Source organism: Kwoniella shivajii, chromosome 1, assembly GCF_035658355.1.
Source record: "Kwoniella shivajii chromosome 1, complete sequence".
NCBI classification, from domain to species: Eukaryota; Fungi; Basidiomycota; class Tremellomycetes; order Tremellales; family Cryptococcaceae; genus Kwoniella; species Kwoniella shivajii.
The window spans coordinates 2,245,788-2,263,208 of NC_085908.1; the positions used below are offsets into that span (position 1 = coordinate 2,245,788).

The 17,421-nt window shown below is 41.4% G+C and overlaps 5 protein-coding genes and 1 non-coding gene across 6 annotated transcripts; 1 reads left to right on the plus strand and 5 right to left on the minus strand.

Annotated features, from left to right (window-relative positions):
* Positions 1-454: 454 nt before the first annotated feature.
* Positions 455-2,976, plus strand: IL334_000841 (uncharacterized protein; the record flags this gene model as incomplete). The annotated part of the gene is made up of 12 exons (XM_062932604.1): positions 455-462; positions 536-590; positions 669-774; positions 960-1,033; positions 1,165-1,263; positions 1,490-1,636; positions 1,730-1,818; positions 1,909-2,035; positions 2,117-2,198; positions 2,273-2,668; positions 2,733-2,881; positions 2,944-2,976. 12 exons carry the CDS (start codon positions 455-457, stop codon positions 2,974-2,976), a joined length of 1,365 nt encoding a protein of 454 aa, XP_062788655.1.
* A 430-nt stretch (positions 2,977-3,406) lies between these two features.
* On the minus strand, positions 3,407-5,063 carry IL334_000842 (uncharacterized protein; the record flags this gene model as incomplete). Its single annotated transcript, XM_062932605.1, has 5 exons — positions 3,407-3,443; positions 3,506-3,631; positions 3,771-4,050; positions 4,270-4,519; positions 4,707-5,063. 5 exons carry the CDS (start codon positions 5,061-5,063, stop codon positions 3,407-3,409), a joined length of 1,050 nt encoding a protein of 349 aa, XP_062788656.1.
* A 1,128-nt stretch (positions 5,064-6,191) lies between these two features.
* Positions 6,192-6,306, minus strand: IL334_000843. The gene has a single exon (XR_009999576.1). It is a non-coding gene; the product is annotated as a 5S ribosomal RNA (ribosomal RNA).
* A 486-nt stretch (positions 6,307-6,792) lies between these two features.
* Positions 6,793-10,390, minus strand: IL334_000844 (uncharacterized protein; the record flags this gene model as incomplete). Its single annotated transcript, XM_062932606.1, has 12 exons — positions 6,793-6,826; positions 6,903-7,094; positions 7,157-7,237; positions 7,292-7,480; positions 7,580-8,011; positions 8,073-9,333; positions 9,399-9,468; positions 9,535-9,598; positions 9,683-9,694; positions 9,764-9,896; positions 10,117-10,139; positions 10,356-10,390. 12 exons carry the CDS (start codon positions 10,388-10,390, stop codon positions 6,793-6,795), a joined length of 2,526 nt encoding a protein of 841 aa, XP_062788657.1.
* An 816-nt stretch (positions 10,391-11,206) lies between these two features.
* Positions 11,207-14,119, minus strand: IL334_000845 (uncharacterized protein; the record flags this gene model as incomplete). The annotated part of the gene is made up of 8 exons (XM_062932607.1): positions 11,207-11,445; positions 11,518-11,608; positions 11,687-11,853; positions 11,949-12,305; positions 12,371-13,306; positions 13,387-13,428; positions 13,545-13,897; positions 14,037-14,119. 8 exons carry the CDS (start codon positions 14,117-14,119, stop codon positions 11,207-11,209), a joined length of 2,268 nt encoding a protein of 755 aa, XP_062788658.1.
* Positions 14,120-14,876: 757 nt separating this feature from the next.
* IL334_000846 (glutamate 5-kinase) lies at positions 14,877-17,362 on the minus strand (the record flags this gene model as incomplete). The annotated part of the gene is made up of 10 exons (XM_062932608.1): positions 14,877-14,946; positions 15,095-15,772; positions 15,842-16,082; positions 16,176-16,255; positions 16,321-16,415; positions 16,500-16,595; positions 16,702-16,812; positions 16,913-17,103; positions 17,220-17,262; positions 17,348-17,362. 10 exons carry the CDS (start codon positions 17,360-17,362, stop codon positions 14,877-14,879), a joined length of 1,620 nt encoding a protein of 539 aa, XP_062788659.1.
* Between the last annotated feature and the right edge of the window lie 59 nt (positions 17,363-17,421).

Here is a 17,421-nt window from a genome sequence, read left to right on the forward strand (position 1 = left end):
CATTAAATGACTTGACTCAATTGGCATGAATGTTTTGATGATATTTTATGTATTTATTATTTCGATTGGGAATTTAAGCTTTCAGGGTTTCTTTTTGACGTGTACAGTTTATGAGATGAATATCTAAGCCAACCGGTTAACTTGCCATTCTCTCTCTCTTGGTTCGACTGCAATCACATCACCTTATACCTACATCCCACTCCTACATCATTCTTCTGTGACTGTTTAGAATACCTCATCGCGTAGAAACTGATAGGATACAGCTGGAAGACTCGTCACTTCACACAATTCGAATATCCCAGTCCAACAAACTTCTTCCTCCAAATCAATACAACTTCATCTTATATTCTCACAGTCAAGGAGTTCTTCTCCCACTTCCCACCTAAGTACTGCTCCAGAAGCTCACGAAACCTACAAGGTAGGACATAGTCGCTCAACATGTACGTATCTATTGATGTCATCGTAACTTTGCATCTGCCTATTAACCTTGGGAAAATCATTTATCGTTATCACTGACATTCCACACGTATAATAGGAATTACGTCCAACTCGAAAAATTGGGTGAAGGTACCTATGCCACTGTGTACAAGGTAAATCATCATCTCCAGCATTTTCTTCTTTTAGATCTCGGTCAAGATCTGAGCTCATATGAACGATAAACGTAATAGGGCCGATCAAGAACTACTTCTGAAATAGTCGCCTTGAAAGAAATTCATTTGGACGCAGAGGAAGGTACACCCAGTACTGCAATTAGAGAGATCAGTTTGATGAAAGGTAAGATAAATCCATATCACCTATACGTACATCCTTCACACCTATAGATAGTCTACCTTGTCCTTCTATCAGGTGGGCGGAGCAAATGTAGGGTATCACAATGATGTGGAGAACTTATATTTGTGGATGAATCACACTGCGGCTAATGCTTATGCTGATGATCTCGATCACAATTTGATTTCTAGAGCTTAAACACGTTAATATCGTTAGATTACATGATGTTATCCATACTGAGTCAAAATTGGTCCTGATATTTGAGGTGAGTTCAACTGTTATACTTATCATCCTACCTTTTCTTCCGAAGCTCGTGTCCTCCGTCTCTCACTCCAGGTGCACCTGGATGACCACAAAGGGAGAACCATTAGCTGATTTTACCGATGAAATGCATAGTTCTGCGAGCAGGATTTGAAGAAATATATGGATACCCATGGTGATAGGGGAGCATTGGATTTGAATACAGTGAAGAACTTTACTCATCAATTGTTGAATGTGAGTTTGGTTTCATATATCATAATACTCAAAATGGTCACAAAGAGAGAGAGAGAGAGAGAGATCTAGATGTGTTGACTTGATAAATCGAGCTGCACATGAATATGTTGGAGTAAGAGGAAGGAGGCGGAGGAAAGCAGGGAAAGTGGATATCAAAGACCGTATGATAGTGGGAACAAGTCGTGAATCGACTTGAACGCTAACCTCACTAATTTGGATAATCTAGGGTATCGCATTCTGCCATGACAATAGAGTATTACATCGTGATCTGAAACCTCAAAATCTACTGATCAATAGAAGAGGTGAATTGAAAATTGGGGATTTCGGTTTAGCTAGAGCGTTCGGTGTTCCAGTTAATACATTCAGTAATGAGGTGAGTCTAAGAATGACACTGATCTAGAGGTAATGTATGGTGGAAAAATAATGGGGCAACGCTAATATTAATAGTTGATTTCATTGAAATCAGGTCGTCACTCTATGGTACAGAGCTCCAGATGTTTTATTAGGTTCAAGAACTTATAGCACAAGTATCGATATTTGGTCTGTTGGTTGTATGTGAGTCAACTAATTTTCAGCTATCTGATGCGTTTAGTAACAAGAAAGAGACCAACAAGTAGCTGACATTACAAATCACGCGTAACATAGATTTGCTGAAATGATAACTGGATATCCACTTTTCAGAGGAAGAGATAATGCCGATCAGTTGGTTCAGATTATGAAAATCGTGGGAACTCCGAGTGATGCTACTATAGCTCAAATCAAGCTCAACTCTGTGAGTATCAGTATATGACTTGAACCACCTGAAAGGCAGGAGGGCTAATGAAATCGAATCTTATCATGTGAATTGTTACAGCCTGAGATCCAAATCAAAAGTCCACTCGCTAAACATCCTAAACAACCTTTCCATGCTATAGTACCACGAGCACCTAGAGATGGTCAGTCAAAACATCTACTCCTGATATCATGCGAAACGATAGCTAATGAGGGAGGGTGCCTTTGTCTTGAATAGCTCTTAATTTGTTGGAACATCTCCTTCAATTTGAGCCAAGTCGTCGATATGACGCTCATCAAGCGATGGCTCATCCCTATTTCACTTCTGGACCTATCGCACCCCCGACACTTCCACCAACCGTACAGTCCTCAGCTGCTTCATTAGCTTTACCTCCTAGAGTAGCAGCCAGAGCTTCCCAGGCCTCTGCTGCTGTACAGGCTCAACAAGCTCAAGCTCAGCAGAATGCTCAAGTACAAGCTCAAGCTCAAGCACAGTTGATTGCTCAACAACAACAACAACAGCAGCAACAACAAGCAGTACAACAGCAGCAGCAGCAGCAGCAACAGCAGCAGCAACAACAACAACAGTATAATGCAATGCTAGCAGAACAGGCTGCAAGACAAGGTTACTACGGTATGTGTTCTTGTTTGTCAAACGGGGTTCGAGAAGATATGCTAACATGCGACTGCCTGTATAGACCCAGCTACTGCTGCCCAGATGCAAGCCCAAGCAGCTCATGCGCAACAAATGCAAATTGCTCAAGCTCAAGCACACGCACAGGCTCAAGCGCAAGCACAGGCTCAAGCACAAGCTCAAGCTCAAGGAAGAGGTGTGGATCCCAATAATGTGAGTTTACTTTCTCCTATCTGGTATCTATATTCGTTGACCAGTCTGGCTGGTACGTATAGGGATATTACATGAATCCCGATGGACGATATTAGGACTGTATCAAAGGCAAATAGGAATATAAGGTTAGAAGCGAGGCATGTAAATATAGATTGAAATCGAGCTCCACTTGGTTTCGCGGGTTTTTTTGCACTGCTTCCTCGTGTCGTTCGTGTGAATCGAACCTATCAGTTTCATGTGTTTATGTAATCTGATTCCAGTTTTGGGTTTTACTACACTGCGGCTGGAGAAACACATGTGGTTTGTAATGTACAAGGATACATGTTCATTAATGAGACTGGCCTGCACGGTATCATTCTGTATTTGGGGCGGAGTCAGAACCCAGACCGATTCTGCTCGAGCGATATCGAGGCTGAGCTATCTAATGTAATTTAAGCCAAACTAACGAGGTGGTGATGTTGAGAAACAGCGAGAAGTGATGGCGTAAGGGGACGAGAAAGTGATTGATAAGATACCGAGACGATTCTATAAAGCAGTTCCTCGCTCGAAGTTTGCACGGATCCTACATTAGTGTATCAAGTGTCAGTGCAGTATAAGGTAGTGGAGATGAAGAGAAAAACGTACTCTTTGGTATATTTGTCAAAGTACCTAGCGACTTTCTTGTTGAACACTTTATTCCTTTCATTGATATAAGTGACTTCATCATCCTCATCGTCTTTCTTATTCTTTCTTTTACCGTATTTGCCGATACTGCATTTATACATAATCAAGAGTAATTCGTCAGCATCTTATCTCTCTATTTTTGAGCCCAGGTAGCGTAAAATGACATAGAACGATGGAATCTGAGAACATGAATGTGTCGATCAGGATAAAGCGAGATGATACTCACTCTTTATTGATCTTATCGGCAACTCTATCTAGAGCATCTTCAGATGGTTTGTGATCACCATAAGCTAGGGTATCTGCGCCTCTATATAGATCTTCGGAAGCAGTCAGAGCTCCACCTCCTCTCGATGATCCAGCTAATGCGTTGGATGATCCACCGGCAGAGACTAATGTTCCAGGTGCCAAACCTAATGCAGCTTCTTTTTGTCGTTCATAAGTCGCTAAATCTACTTTGGTAGATCGAATATTACGGTTATATCGTTTATGTGCGTCGTCCTCGGCGTCTATTGAGATGGTTAGACCTGTCAGCACAGAACACAACACTTTCTAATCACGGTGTGTATCATCCTTTATTTGTGTTCAGCTGCTTAATTGCGTGGAGATTTCACAGGTATACAACGAGAACAAAGCTAGAAGGTACTGCCCGGAAAACCCATCGCGCATCCCACTTCCAGATTGCGATGACACATCACAGGAGTGAAGAGTGGAAAACATTAACTCACTATGGAAATGAGTATCCTGCTTTACTTTTTGCTCTTCCAACTTCTTTTCCCATCGTTCATTATCTTCAATGGAGTATTCCCAATTTTTCTTTCTTTCTAAATCTTCACCATTCTCTTCAGCTTCGGCTTTTAACCTTAATGTTTGAGCTAATTTCTTTTGTTTTTCCAATCGAACTAATTCTTTAGCTGTCACCTTTGATTTTTGATGATCTGCTATTAAATCTTTACGGTTTTGTGCGGTTGTTTGATTCTATCAAAAAGTCAAGTATGGAAGAGGAGTGATCAAGTCAGTATTCCCTGATTCGCAGTTCGCATGCGGTATCTCCCACAGACTATGTTCCAATGTTTTTCAATGTGAATGGCCATGAACAGCAATAACGTAGCCGTCAAGCTCCAGCAGCATAAAGTCTGATGAAGGAGGGGAGAATTCGACGTACCATTCTCATTCTTAGATCTTTCAACTTTGCCATTCTTTCCTGCATAGTCAATTTCTTATTGTCCGCTTGACCTTCTCCGTCAACATCTGCATTGTCAATCACATCCTCAGTAGAATCATCAGGTTCTTCCGCTCCATCCACTCCATTTCCATTAACATCATCTCCTGCTTCAGCTTCTGTCTCGGCTTCGGTCTCAGTACTATTTTCAGATTCTTCAGTGATCTCTGCTTCCTGTAAAGAAGCTTCAGAAGGAGCTTTACTTGATTTTGATCTAGTCGCTCTTGATCTACCTGCGGATGGAGCTGGTGAAGGTGATGGTGCAGTTGATTTCGTTTCTCTAGATTTACGAGGTGCCATAATGAATTGGATGATATTTGATGACACACAAAGAAGAAAGATCGTTATGGAGTGATTTTAACAATTGATTGTGAAATGAGATTGTTTCTTTGTGTTACAGTCTCGTAAGTTATTCAAGTGGCGACATGCCTTACGTAATACTCGACTTGCGCTATTTGTGGCAAAAATCCTTTTCATACTCACGATGTGTGATTGAGACCTGGGGTGGGCATCACAGAATGAGATGCTTCAGTTAGCCTCTACTAGTCATCGCAGAGCTGTTTGCTGCAGACCACTGTATTTCAAATGACTGTGACAGATATCCCGCTGGAATGGTCCTATTGTAGCATATATTCAAAGTTCATTTCAATATCACTTAACTCCAGATGGGAATTTCTCCGTCATGAACGATCACGCGTTTTACAGTGACCTGTGACCAAAAGAAACATCTTTCTGAGCAAGGTACACCACACTTGCTGCTTATCCAAAGCCACCATCATTAACGCGTCCAGAGATGATCTTCAACCGTTACAGATATCATTGAATAAGAATTCACGCTTTATTGAAGACTGGTTTAAATGTCGATTTTTGTGTCGAGCCATACAGCGCTCTTAGCGTTGATTGACTTGCATCTGGTCATTCGCGCTTCAGTAAATTCTTTTGTCAAGTCAACTTATTGTGTGAATGAGCGAAAAAGAGTATCTTCACTGCGGCCCGGTATCCTGTTGTCAAATCTTCTGTCTCCTTCGGTCTATCTCGGCGACGATGGAAGTGGGAAATTGCGGTACACCACTGCACGAGGCCTCGATCCAATACACTTCGCACACTTCGTAGCCCTGTACTTTCACTCGGCAGATAGCGCTTTGTTCCCTTGTACATCCTGTATAGGGGAAATCATATTCCCTTTGATCGGAAAATAGGAAATTCAAAATATGAAACGAAATGAATTTATCCCTTTGTTCAACACACACGCACACACACACGCACACACGCACGCACACACGCACGCACACACACATGCACACATCACATATTCCCCTATTAATCTCCTATCTCCTTACATTTCGCCCTATCAATCCATCCATCCTTGTCAAAAACAAACGATTCTCAATCAATTTGGCTGATTCAACTTGCTAAAGAAAAAAAGGAAACTACAGCACCCGGGATTCCCAAGTGGTCCCCCACCTTGGTACTAACCGAGCGATACCCAGCTTAGCTGCCCAGATCAGACGGGATGGGGCGTTTTCGAGGTTCTATGGCCGTAGATGAAAGGTAAAAAACCCTGGCAGCCCTCAATGAGAGGTCTGTGCGTAAGGGCAATGTGTATATCAGGAATGGATCGTGTGTGCACACACACACAGTTAAATATTTAAACACTCCGAATGTAAGTTTTCCCTGATCGGAGTGTATGAAATCCCTTTTGATAACGAGGACCGAGCTCTCCAGCAAACGAGCATAATAAAGTCATATCCATTTTCGGTGCATATCATCAAACCTCGTTCCTATATAAATAAGTAACCGACATGGGCATCATAACAGAAACAGACAAAAGGAACAAACGAAATCAGACGGAAAAAGAGGAAGAAGGATTATATCTACAATTGGAACCGGATCCGAGTAGGAGAAAAAGACGTGTGTAGGTGTATAATGTTACGTATATGTTCGAGGAAAAAACGAAGAAGTTATTACAGGTATATCTATATTGAGTAGTCGAAGAGGAGGATAGGGGTGAAGAAGCCAACAAAATTGTTTATTCTTGTCCGAAACCAAGTGTTTCTTCAACACTATGTAGTAATTCGAAGCAAAAGAATCGGTCAGCGACTGATATCCACGTTGATTCTGCAGAACAAGGCTACTCACGCGATAGTCAATTTCTGTTCGAGAGCTTCGTATGTTTTATAAGCAGGTAGATCGATTCTGTTGAAACAGGTATGTGATTTGGGCAATTGGGTTGGTTCACCAGCTTTCTCAATGGTGAATCGTCGAGGTCCATCAGATCCTTGCAAATCTTTGAAACCGTTGACTGGAATTCGCGATGTACCCGTAGTGAATCTAAACGGACAAATCAATATCCAATTCAGATATTTATGTTGAAAGAGCCAGATTGAACTTACTGTAATAGACGAGATTTTCTCTCCGCTGGCCAACCTCTGACGATCTTCCAGAACCATTCGACAACTTCATCCGATGGGTTACTGCATAGCGCTGTTAACTCCTGTTTCCAACTTTGTGCGTATATAACAACTTACTATCCTCGATAATCGGTATGTTTCATCCAGTCGTCCACATCAATCTCTGACATACCACCGATGAGTAACTCAAGTTCTCGCTCATCGAATACGTTAATGAGCTCTTGAGGGATCAATTCGTTGAAACCAGACATGAATGCGTCAAATTGTTCGCTGACTCTTCGAGAGATTCGGTACTCTGTAACATAGCTGAGTATTTCAACCAAGATTAGCTCAACAATTCTTTTATGGTCGGTTTCTTTCAACGAGGATATTGAGGCAAAGCGGAAAAAGGGAATGACGACTCACTCGACATAATCTTTCTTGTTGGCTTCAGTCACTTCGACATCCCTTCCTCCCTCTTTCAAATCGACAGTTACTACTTCACCAAAATGTTCTTCTGTGATAGAGAAAGTGTCCTCAATAACATCCGTAATATCATTCTCCAACATCCAGGTCAAACCTCTGTGCAAACCAGAATCGACAGATTCGAGATCCTGAAGAGTGATCTTCTTCTTGAGAATCATTTTATAGAATGATACGATGAAGTACGCATCTAAGAATCGTCGATGGAAGATACCTAAACCAACGACTCTTCCGATGAACTTGAAATAATTTAGATGTTCAGGGTTAACACCTGAATTAGGGTTGATTTGAAGAGTATAATTGTCATGTGCTGAATATTCGAACAAACAATAGAACGGATTGAACATTTCGTGTGAAAGCAAGAAGAAGAATTCTCTATGAACCATAGTTGGAGTTATTAGCATGGCGCCTGCCGTTTGCGCTATATTGAACATACCTTGACAGACCTCCGTAATCTAAACCATCTTCACCCTCGAACTTGATCATCAATCTCTTCTTTAGATCGTTAGGAGTTTGTCTCATAATTTCGGTATAAGAACCTTCAAAGATATTTTCTCTCGAAACTTTAATGTGACATTGTCCGGTGTTCGATCGTAAAGCAGGTTGAGATCTGAAATAGATAAGTTTCCTTCTGAAATCTCTCTTGTATTGAGGCACGTTTTGATCGAGTGAAGAAGGTAATCTCGGATCGTCCCAAGTTGTTGTTTTTGTATTATGATCAACGAAGTACACTCGAGCAGTTGAAGTCAATCTCATTTCCCAGCCACTTGGCAATGGTCCAAGTTGGCTGACGGTTTGAGGCTGAACAGATAGATTACCTTGTCCGGGTGCAATGACTCTCAATAATTGTTGTCTTCTGGGATCTACCCATGTTGTGGTTCTCGTATTGTGATCGACGAAATATGGTCTTCCTTCAGGTGTGAATCTTTGCTCCCACCCAGCAGGTAATGGACCTTGTCCAGCGGTGGTGACATTGCTTGACGCAACAGCTCCACCTGCGCCAGCAGCGCCGTTAGTAGGAGTCGCGGAACCAGTGTTAGGTTGTTGTACGTCGAGCATGTCATCTGCCAAGTTTCGTTGATTGTGTCTTGCTCTAGCTTCGCCAGTCGAAGTTGCTTGCGAAGCGGTGTTGGACAATACACTGTCACTTGGTCTGTTCCAGGTGGTAGTTCGTGTGTTGTGGTCCACATAGTATTGTCGACCGAGATGATCGATACGTCTCTCCCAGCCAGCGGGCAGAGGTCCGTATTGATCGGAGTGGGAATCGAATTCGTTTCCAGGCGTGGTGCTGTTTCCGGTTTGACCTGTTGAGGCTGCTTGAGCTGTAGGGTTTACTGTGGGTGCACCAGAAGCAGCTGCTGCGGCACCATTGGTGTTGATAGGTTGAGGAACGGAGGCCGTTGGCGGAGATACAGTGGTATTCTCGGGAGCAGCAACGGCTGGGCTTTCGGGCTCAGGGCTAGCATTAGCAGCCCGAAGGGTTGACCCAGGTCGTGAACCGGCGGTGTTGACAGCAGCGGCGGTATTGAGGGAAAGAGCTGATCCGTTGTCACGAGTGTTGAGCAATGAGTTGGAGCCTGAGGCCGTAGGAGTAGCAGTTTGGATAGGGGCGCTGGTTTGGGTGGAAAGGTATACAATAAGTTTTCCTTGAACAGCTTGACCATCGGATCCTTTCTTCAACTCCTTTGTGAGCATTTCTGCGATTTGAATTGAAATTCGTTAGCTAGTCGATCAGCCCCTCCGGAATACATGAGTAGCTCACCTTGCCCACCAAGTTCAAGATCAATGACATCTGAGACTTTGATGTTGATGACACCAAGGAAACCTTGGTCCTATATGACATATAGTATTGGTTAATAAATCGACAGCTTGATCCATGTTTAGTGATGATTTCTCACCTTTCTCTTGAATTTTCGTTGATCGAAAATTTGAACCGCAACTATAGATGAATCTTTGACATTACTACGTCACAGAGAAGTCAGTCATTCATAACCTTTTATTCTGTTTCCATTCACTTCCTTTGATGTGGGAATGATCCAAACTCACATATCAAAGTTCCTATAAAAATTCATGATATCAGCTTAATGATGTTTGCCCCACGTTACTGTCAAATAGGTTCAAACTCACTCATTCCAGTATGGGTTCAAAGTTCTTTTGATGACTGAAGTCGTGTGGATCTGTTCAGAATCAACAGAGACGATGGCAAATGGATCCGGAAGTCGGAGGATATCTCTCTTGATCAATGAGTCCGCAGCAACGACTGTTGATGTGAAAGTAAGAGGAAAAGGTATATGCGTCGATTGAAGAGTGAAGTATAGTCAAGTTGACGTGGATGTAGGAATAAGGTTTTCACGAGGGAGTATAAAGGAGACGAAAATGGATGATAATGAAGGAAGAAAATGAATATTTGTCAGTACTTGTGCTAGAATCATAGATAGATAGTCATGGATAGATGGTAAGACTTGGTTTCTTGGACTTACTTGTGACTCGGATAGACCTTGATCTGATTATACGTCATATCGATGTGGATTGAGGTAGTGAGGATTCACAAGATAGAATGGATGATTATGCATATGCATGATGTCGAGAGTGCGATGAACATATGAAAGAATAAGATATTGATATTGATCAGTTATGACTAGTCTTGAGGTTATGTTGATTGATTGGTTTCATGGAAGTAAGATGGAGGATGTAGGAAAAGGGGGCTATGCGAACTTACAGATTCCTATTGGCATTAGCTGAATTAGCCACCATCTTTGAATATTCCAATCCACTTTTTAGCCTTCTCTTTCTCTGAAACTTCTATTGACTTCGAGGGTCGGTACAGTTAGCTTTGTATATGGATATCGATGACGATGATGGTGATGGTGATGATTGTAACGATGAAGAGTGATGATAGATAGGGATGTGTATCAAAATCTTTATAAAAGGTCTACGCAGGTGAGACGAGAATAGAAAATATACAAAGAATGCAATTAGATAGGAAATGTGAATCATACATGCATATGGGTCAACTTAACTACTGCATTCAGAAAGATTGGTAATACAGAAAGGTACATGTGAGGTACACGTGGTGAACGCGGCATCAAAGCGGACTTACCATTTTATTTCTAGGTGAGGTGAGTTTTCCATAATTTATCCCAGATCACTCATGACATCCCAAATAGATGTTTGGTTCTTGGCTTTCTTCAGGTGATTGATCGAGTATCTCTTGGATCTGTACAATCGTATATATTGGGTTATCAAACAACGTGTAGTGACAGTATATGTAATCACTAGACAAAGACATCATCATAACATGACATATATTCATATTTAATTATTATCTTGTCTTCATTTTCGTTCACTACAAACAAATTCATGAACCCTGCCTGAAGAAAAGGGGATATATAACAAACAGAAGAGGAAAAAACTTCTATCAACTAAACCTAATCAAATGATCCAAAAACGAATAAAGAAAGAAATCAAACCCTAAGCCGAAAAGAAAAGCCAGAATCAAACATACAAAATCAGAGACAACTCAATCGATACTAATTACCTTCCGTCGAAAAAAGTATCAAGTTTTTCACTCTACCCACTTTCACTAGCAGACACACTTTCCTCTCTGACGTTTGGCAATTTCTTCTTCTTCTTCATGGAGGCAGGAGCAGCGCTGCTTGCTATTGAGCTTGCTCTTCTGCCATTTTCCATATATCCTGCTGGAGGTTGTTCGATCATTTCTTCTTCACCCGCTCTGATCTTCCTGGCTTGAGCGAAAAACAATTGAACTTCCCTATCGGGTGAAATGTTCTCGATACAGTAGTCGTTACCTAGCAAGAGTTATACCACATCAGCGAAATGAGGTTGGATTAGATCTTCAACCATGATTTGCTGATACTCACCTCTCGGCACTAAGAATTGACCACCTGGAGCCATGACAAAACTGGTTCGATAAATCGTGACTTGAACGGCACCCTGAATTACGTAGAATACCTGCACGATGAAAGTGTCTATCAGCGATCGCCGCAGGACTCTGATATGCAGCAATTCAAGAGGATCAATAAAACTCACGTAGGCATTATCTTTACTTGGCTTAGGAGCTTTCTTAGATCCAACCGGTATGAATACCACGCCTGCAGCCATGAAATCGCCTTCTCCAAATACTTTTTGATACCGGAACGATTGGTTATTCTTGCTTGGTTCTGGTACCGTCAACAAAGCCTTCGGACATGCGATTTCTGCGGTTCGTTGTGATGCTGAGGTCAGCTTTTATACTCTCTCCATCCGACCCGCTTCGTGGTGACGTATCTTAGGAGGACTAGAATTAACTCACTTCGATGTGCTTCCCAACCGCCTGGGTAAGCTTTAACAACACCAGTAGGTTCAGTCTGAGCATCCCAACCATTTTCGTCAATGATACTTTCTTCCCTTTCCTTCCTTTTCTTGACGGGTGCTGCCGAAGCACTCCTAGGACGTGATTTACCTCTTCTTCGGGTCTTGGAATGGGACAGTGGATCATGTTGAGCTTCAGGATAAGTTACGACTTCTTTGATTACTGGCAATAGGTGTCCACGTTGATATTCGAATTTTTCACCACGCCACCATTCTAAAGGTTTAAAATGCTGTCTGTTGGATCTTCGGGTTTGGAAATTACCGTGATAACCATCGAGATCGTCATCAGAACCTTCGCCTAGCGAGACAGGTCAGAGCGGTAGTCAGCATACATGGTGTCATAATCAGTATAGTTTGACTTACCATCAACACCAATTTGTGATATTCTAGTCTTTCTAGGTTTAGCAGCTACGCTACCTTGTCTTTCGTTTCTGGTTCTAGCAGGAGCGGTGTTGTCATTCCTCTTCTTCTCCCGTACCACTTTTTTAGGGCGTCCGCCCTTGTTTTTGACTTGATCTCTCGAATCCCGTCCTTCTTCAATTTCCTCTTCCTCTTCTTCTTCCTCCTCGGCAATAGCAGCTTCTTCCATTGCCAAATCATCGTCATCACCACTGGCCATATCATCTGCTAAAGCACTGACATCATCACCATTCTGTAGGTCATTGTCGTCATTGCCTAATGATACATCTTGAACTGTGTCATCGAATCCATCCATTCCTCCTTCATTATCACTAACGCTTTCATCTCTGTTCATTGTCTCGTCTCGATTTACATTCGATTTTCGGGTCGAGGTAGCGGATTTAGACTTTCTTTTTTGGTTATCAGGAGATTTCTCAGCTTGTCCCACATCTTCTGCATAATCGGGTTGATCAAATGATACATCTTCTGTTTCCTCCAAAGCAGGTTGAGAATTGACGACTTTGCTTTTCCTACCATTTTGGATTTTCTTATTTGTGATAGGCGAGTCGGATGTCCGAGGATTGTTTCTTGTGTTTTTGGAAGGGCTATCATCAATGACTGCTTGACTGGCAAAAGATGTGTTAAAGTTGAGATCCTCTTGAGTGATATCTTCAAAACTGTCCATGTGACGTGTGGAATTGCCTTCGGTAAGATCACTGATTCTTCCTCTGGTCAATCGAGATGAGGTGGATTTTGACAACACTGTCACTGTTGATTTACGAGGAGATCGAGCGACCGTTTTTGATGTTTGAGGTGAAGGAATTGCGTCGAATGATAAATCTACAGCGGGCGATGAGGCTGGTACTCGTGACAGAGCGGGAAAAGATACCGATGGAGGATCTGAGGAGTAAAGATTTGGTGTTAGCCAGGATTTTCATTCTCTTAATTCTCCAATCGAAGTAAGAGTATCTAATGCTCACTTTTACCTTGTTGGAAATATTGAAGACCAGGTGTAGCAGGAGCTTTTTTTCGATGAATTACATATCAGTATTTAAGGACACACAAAAAAGGCATCAAGCAAGATTGAAATCGTTGGAGATTCATCAAATAAAAGTAAAACGAAGCTCAAAATACTCACTTAAATCATCTTCGTCAACTAATAAATCGTCGTTCAATAATATATTCTCAGTATCCTCTTCATCATCTGGATTTACATCTAAATCACTCAATCTATGTTTTGATCTTCTTATCGTACCAATTGAACTATGACCTGTTGTCATACCTGTCATACCTGTCATTGGAGTATTAGCGGTTGTATAATCTGATCTTGCACCTGGTGTTCTTGGAGTTCTGTTATTGGCTGACGATAACATTGACGATATAGTTCTATTTTGACCGATTTCGGTTCCTGGAGATTGAAAAAACGCAGCTGGATCTTCGAATCCATCATCCAACCTTCGCACATCTTTTGGCATAGGTGCGTTGGTATATCTATGGGAAGGACATATGTTTTTGCGAATCGGATCGTATAGTAGATGTTGTGGTTTTATGTTGTTTTATGTTGATCGATGCGTCAACAAGCGTATACAACGAAAAGACATTACATTGATCACAAGGGATGATTACTCACGTTCCAACAGTTTTCGGATCCGCATTATATGGTACATGTCTCTCTTCACCCCTCTTTGCTCTTCCTGGTGTTCTCTGTGACATTTTGTCTATATTCTGCATGTGTCGACTCCGATTTCTGTAATTTTTGACGATATCCTGTGATTTTGGATGGGTGGCCGGTTGTATCACGAGGAACAACGAAGGATGTTGAAGGTGGAAGGTGGGCGGTCAAAGGTGGGACTCGGCACCTTGTTTACTATCTGCGATTACGATTGTATGTTTCTGCTATCCCCTCTGAAACTGAATTGAAGGGATTTTAGTAAGTTGAATTGTGATGATGGAAGAAGATGGATGGTTGAGTGGTATAGTGATGATGATGTTGTTGGTGTTGATGTTGATGATGATGATGATGATGCGAGAATGACAACGATAACTGTGAAAGTTGATTTTTATTTACCAAATTAAGGCGGAGGGGAGGGGGATTTTGGTTGTTTACGACGCGAATACATGCAATCATCCTAAAATGACAAATTACCCGTTAAGGTAATTTCACTGATTGATTGATTTTTGCCCCCCTTGATGGCGGCTGACTTTTTTCACTTTTCACATGTATGGGCAATAATGCACTCTCAATCTTACAAAGCAGTTCTTATCCTTGCTACTTTGGCCCCCTCTCGTCATGAAAGATGCAATGGTCGGGAAGTTTGTGTTGCTGCAGACACAGGTGCATATATGGCTTCCTATTAATGGTCATTATATTGTTAGTACGACGATTTACTACTACTACTACTACTACTACTATAGTACCACTATTACCACTTGGCGTCTTCCCTTCTCACACCGTATCTCACGATACATCTCATAGAAAAGTGATTGAATCCACCACATGTTCCGATTCAGAATATCCCAGTATGGTTTCAATATTTGAGCTGAACAGAGGTGTGTGGGTACCAAGAGACAAGTAGAGTCGATGATGGGAAGGTGGAAAACAATAATCAGCATGACCCGATTTCACGATTCATTTTGATACGTCTCATTCGACAATGTGAAGAATTTTACGTAACTTTCTTTACTCACCTTTTCATACCTTTTATTCTATCGATTTCGACACTATTGTACTGAGCTAAACCTTTTCCAATTTCGATTTCCTCCCAATCGGAATCTACTTTATCATCTTCCTTGTTGTTATTGAGCGTAGACGTTGTATTCAATTGTGAGTGTTCGTTGATACCACGAATCGCTGGTGAAGGTGGGATAGATTTCGATAATGGATCCAATGAAGCTACTGAAGATGATAATGATAATATAGGTTGTAATTGTGGTGTATCAGGTTGTGGACCAATCCCAATGCCTGCTATTGAAGTTGAATTTGATAATCCACTTCCACTTGATAACTGTTTAATGATAGGCGAGATCATTTGATTCGACGTTGATGTCGATCTTGATGTTGATGCAGACGCCGATGCAGGTGTTGGACTGGAAGGTATACTTTCGTCAATTGAGTTTCGTGATATAGTTGAATTAGGTTGTTGTTCCGGTTTATCCATATTATTGTGATTGTTATGTATGCTTCTCCTTCTTTTTCGTACGATAAGTTTAACTGCTTGATGAGAAGCGAAAGGACCTTGAACTTTTATTACTCCTGCAGGAAGTAATCTACCTCCCGATTCTTTACGTTGAATAGCTCGATAAGCTCCTTCATCAATTATGATCGTACCGGCAGCATGTAATCCATGAGCGATCCACCATTTTCGACTGAGACATTTTACCCAAAGTGGTCAGTCAGTTCGATATCATCCTACTTCTACGCATTGAGGAACTCACTCTTTCAATGCCTCTTCTCTTCTTAAGAATCTAGTACACAATGGACCTTCCTCTAAATGAGGTGTCTCAGATATATCTCTACTTGGTCCAGCACCATTTTGGATGACACTGAATATATCGTTCACTTTTGCAGAATGCATAATTACAGTTGTCGTTCCTGCTGCCGTTGCAAGTTCCGCAGCTATGAGTTTCGTTGACATTCCACCTGTACCAAGTGATGTTCCTAACGTTGAAGTAGATACTGAACATGATTATTAGTCATGCATTGTATTCTCATTTCGAAGATCAGGAGTCGAAGGAAGTGCGATTGGGAGAAAGGTCATGACAAACATACCTTGTTCTTTCACTTTTTCAATATCTCTTACTACTCTGACAGGTTTAGCGTTAGGATTATTTCTTGGATTATCCGTGTACCTAACACCGTATATTATACATCAGCTTCTTTGTGCGCAGTCCCGAAATTTTGGTAGGTAAGTTACAGGCACTCCACATCTGTTAATAAGAATAGATAATCTGCATGTACGATTGCAGAAGCAATAGCTGATAAAGTATCATTATCACCGAATTTGATTTCCTATTTTTCAGAAAGCATATCTATCAGCCTCTGTGTGTGTGTACTTTTCATTTGCAAAGCTGAATAAGGCAGTGATAGACTTACAGTCACTGAAACAGTATCATTCTCATTCACGATTGGAACTACGCCCATTTGAAGTAATTCTGAAAATGTATTTTGCGCATTGAGATATCTCGTTCTCTAATTGTATTTTGGGATATGAATATATTGTCTCGTCAGCTGATTTTGTTATCGTGATCTTTGCTTTGTTCTCAAAAGAAAGAGCATGCGTAAACTAAAAGCTTACATCTGATATATCTGGTCTTGTCAATAAAACTTGTGCGATAGGTTGATCCAATTGTGAAAATAGATTATCCCATAAAGCAATTAATCGTCCTTGACCTATAGCTGCCAAAGCCTATTCATCGAACCGAATATCAGTCTTCTCTATCTCAGGATCCATGACATATTTCCACTTGAAATGGATTTGATACTGGATGAAAGTAAATCCGACTCACCTGCTTATGACTCAACCCTTTTCCTCTACTTCTTAAATCCATTCGTCTTAATCCTACTCCTATAGCTCCTGAAGATACCAACACAACTCTATGACCTAGAGATCTCAGATGTACTACCGTCTCTACGATCGAAGAGAGAAGCTGTAAATGGGGAAGGAAAGGATATTCCGGAGAGACAATCGAAGAAGTTCCTATTTTCCAAAAATAGCCAGATTAGCTTCGTCTGGCTCGATGTAGATGAGGGAACGAGCAGATTTATCAAATCAGGAAATTTGGAAATGATAAACGGATGTTCAAGAAGGCTTACCGAGCTTGATGACTATCGTTAAGGGAGTAGCTTTGATCTTGGACTGTAATAAGAAAGTATTAGCTTATACAAACTGACAAATTGATGCGGAAGGTCGGGCCAAGCAAAGATACAAAGAACAGACATACCGCCATGTTGAACATCTATCTATTTCTGAACAGGAAGTCAAAAAGCGTCACGAGGATAGCCACAGTGAAGTGTG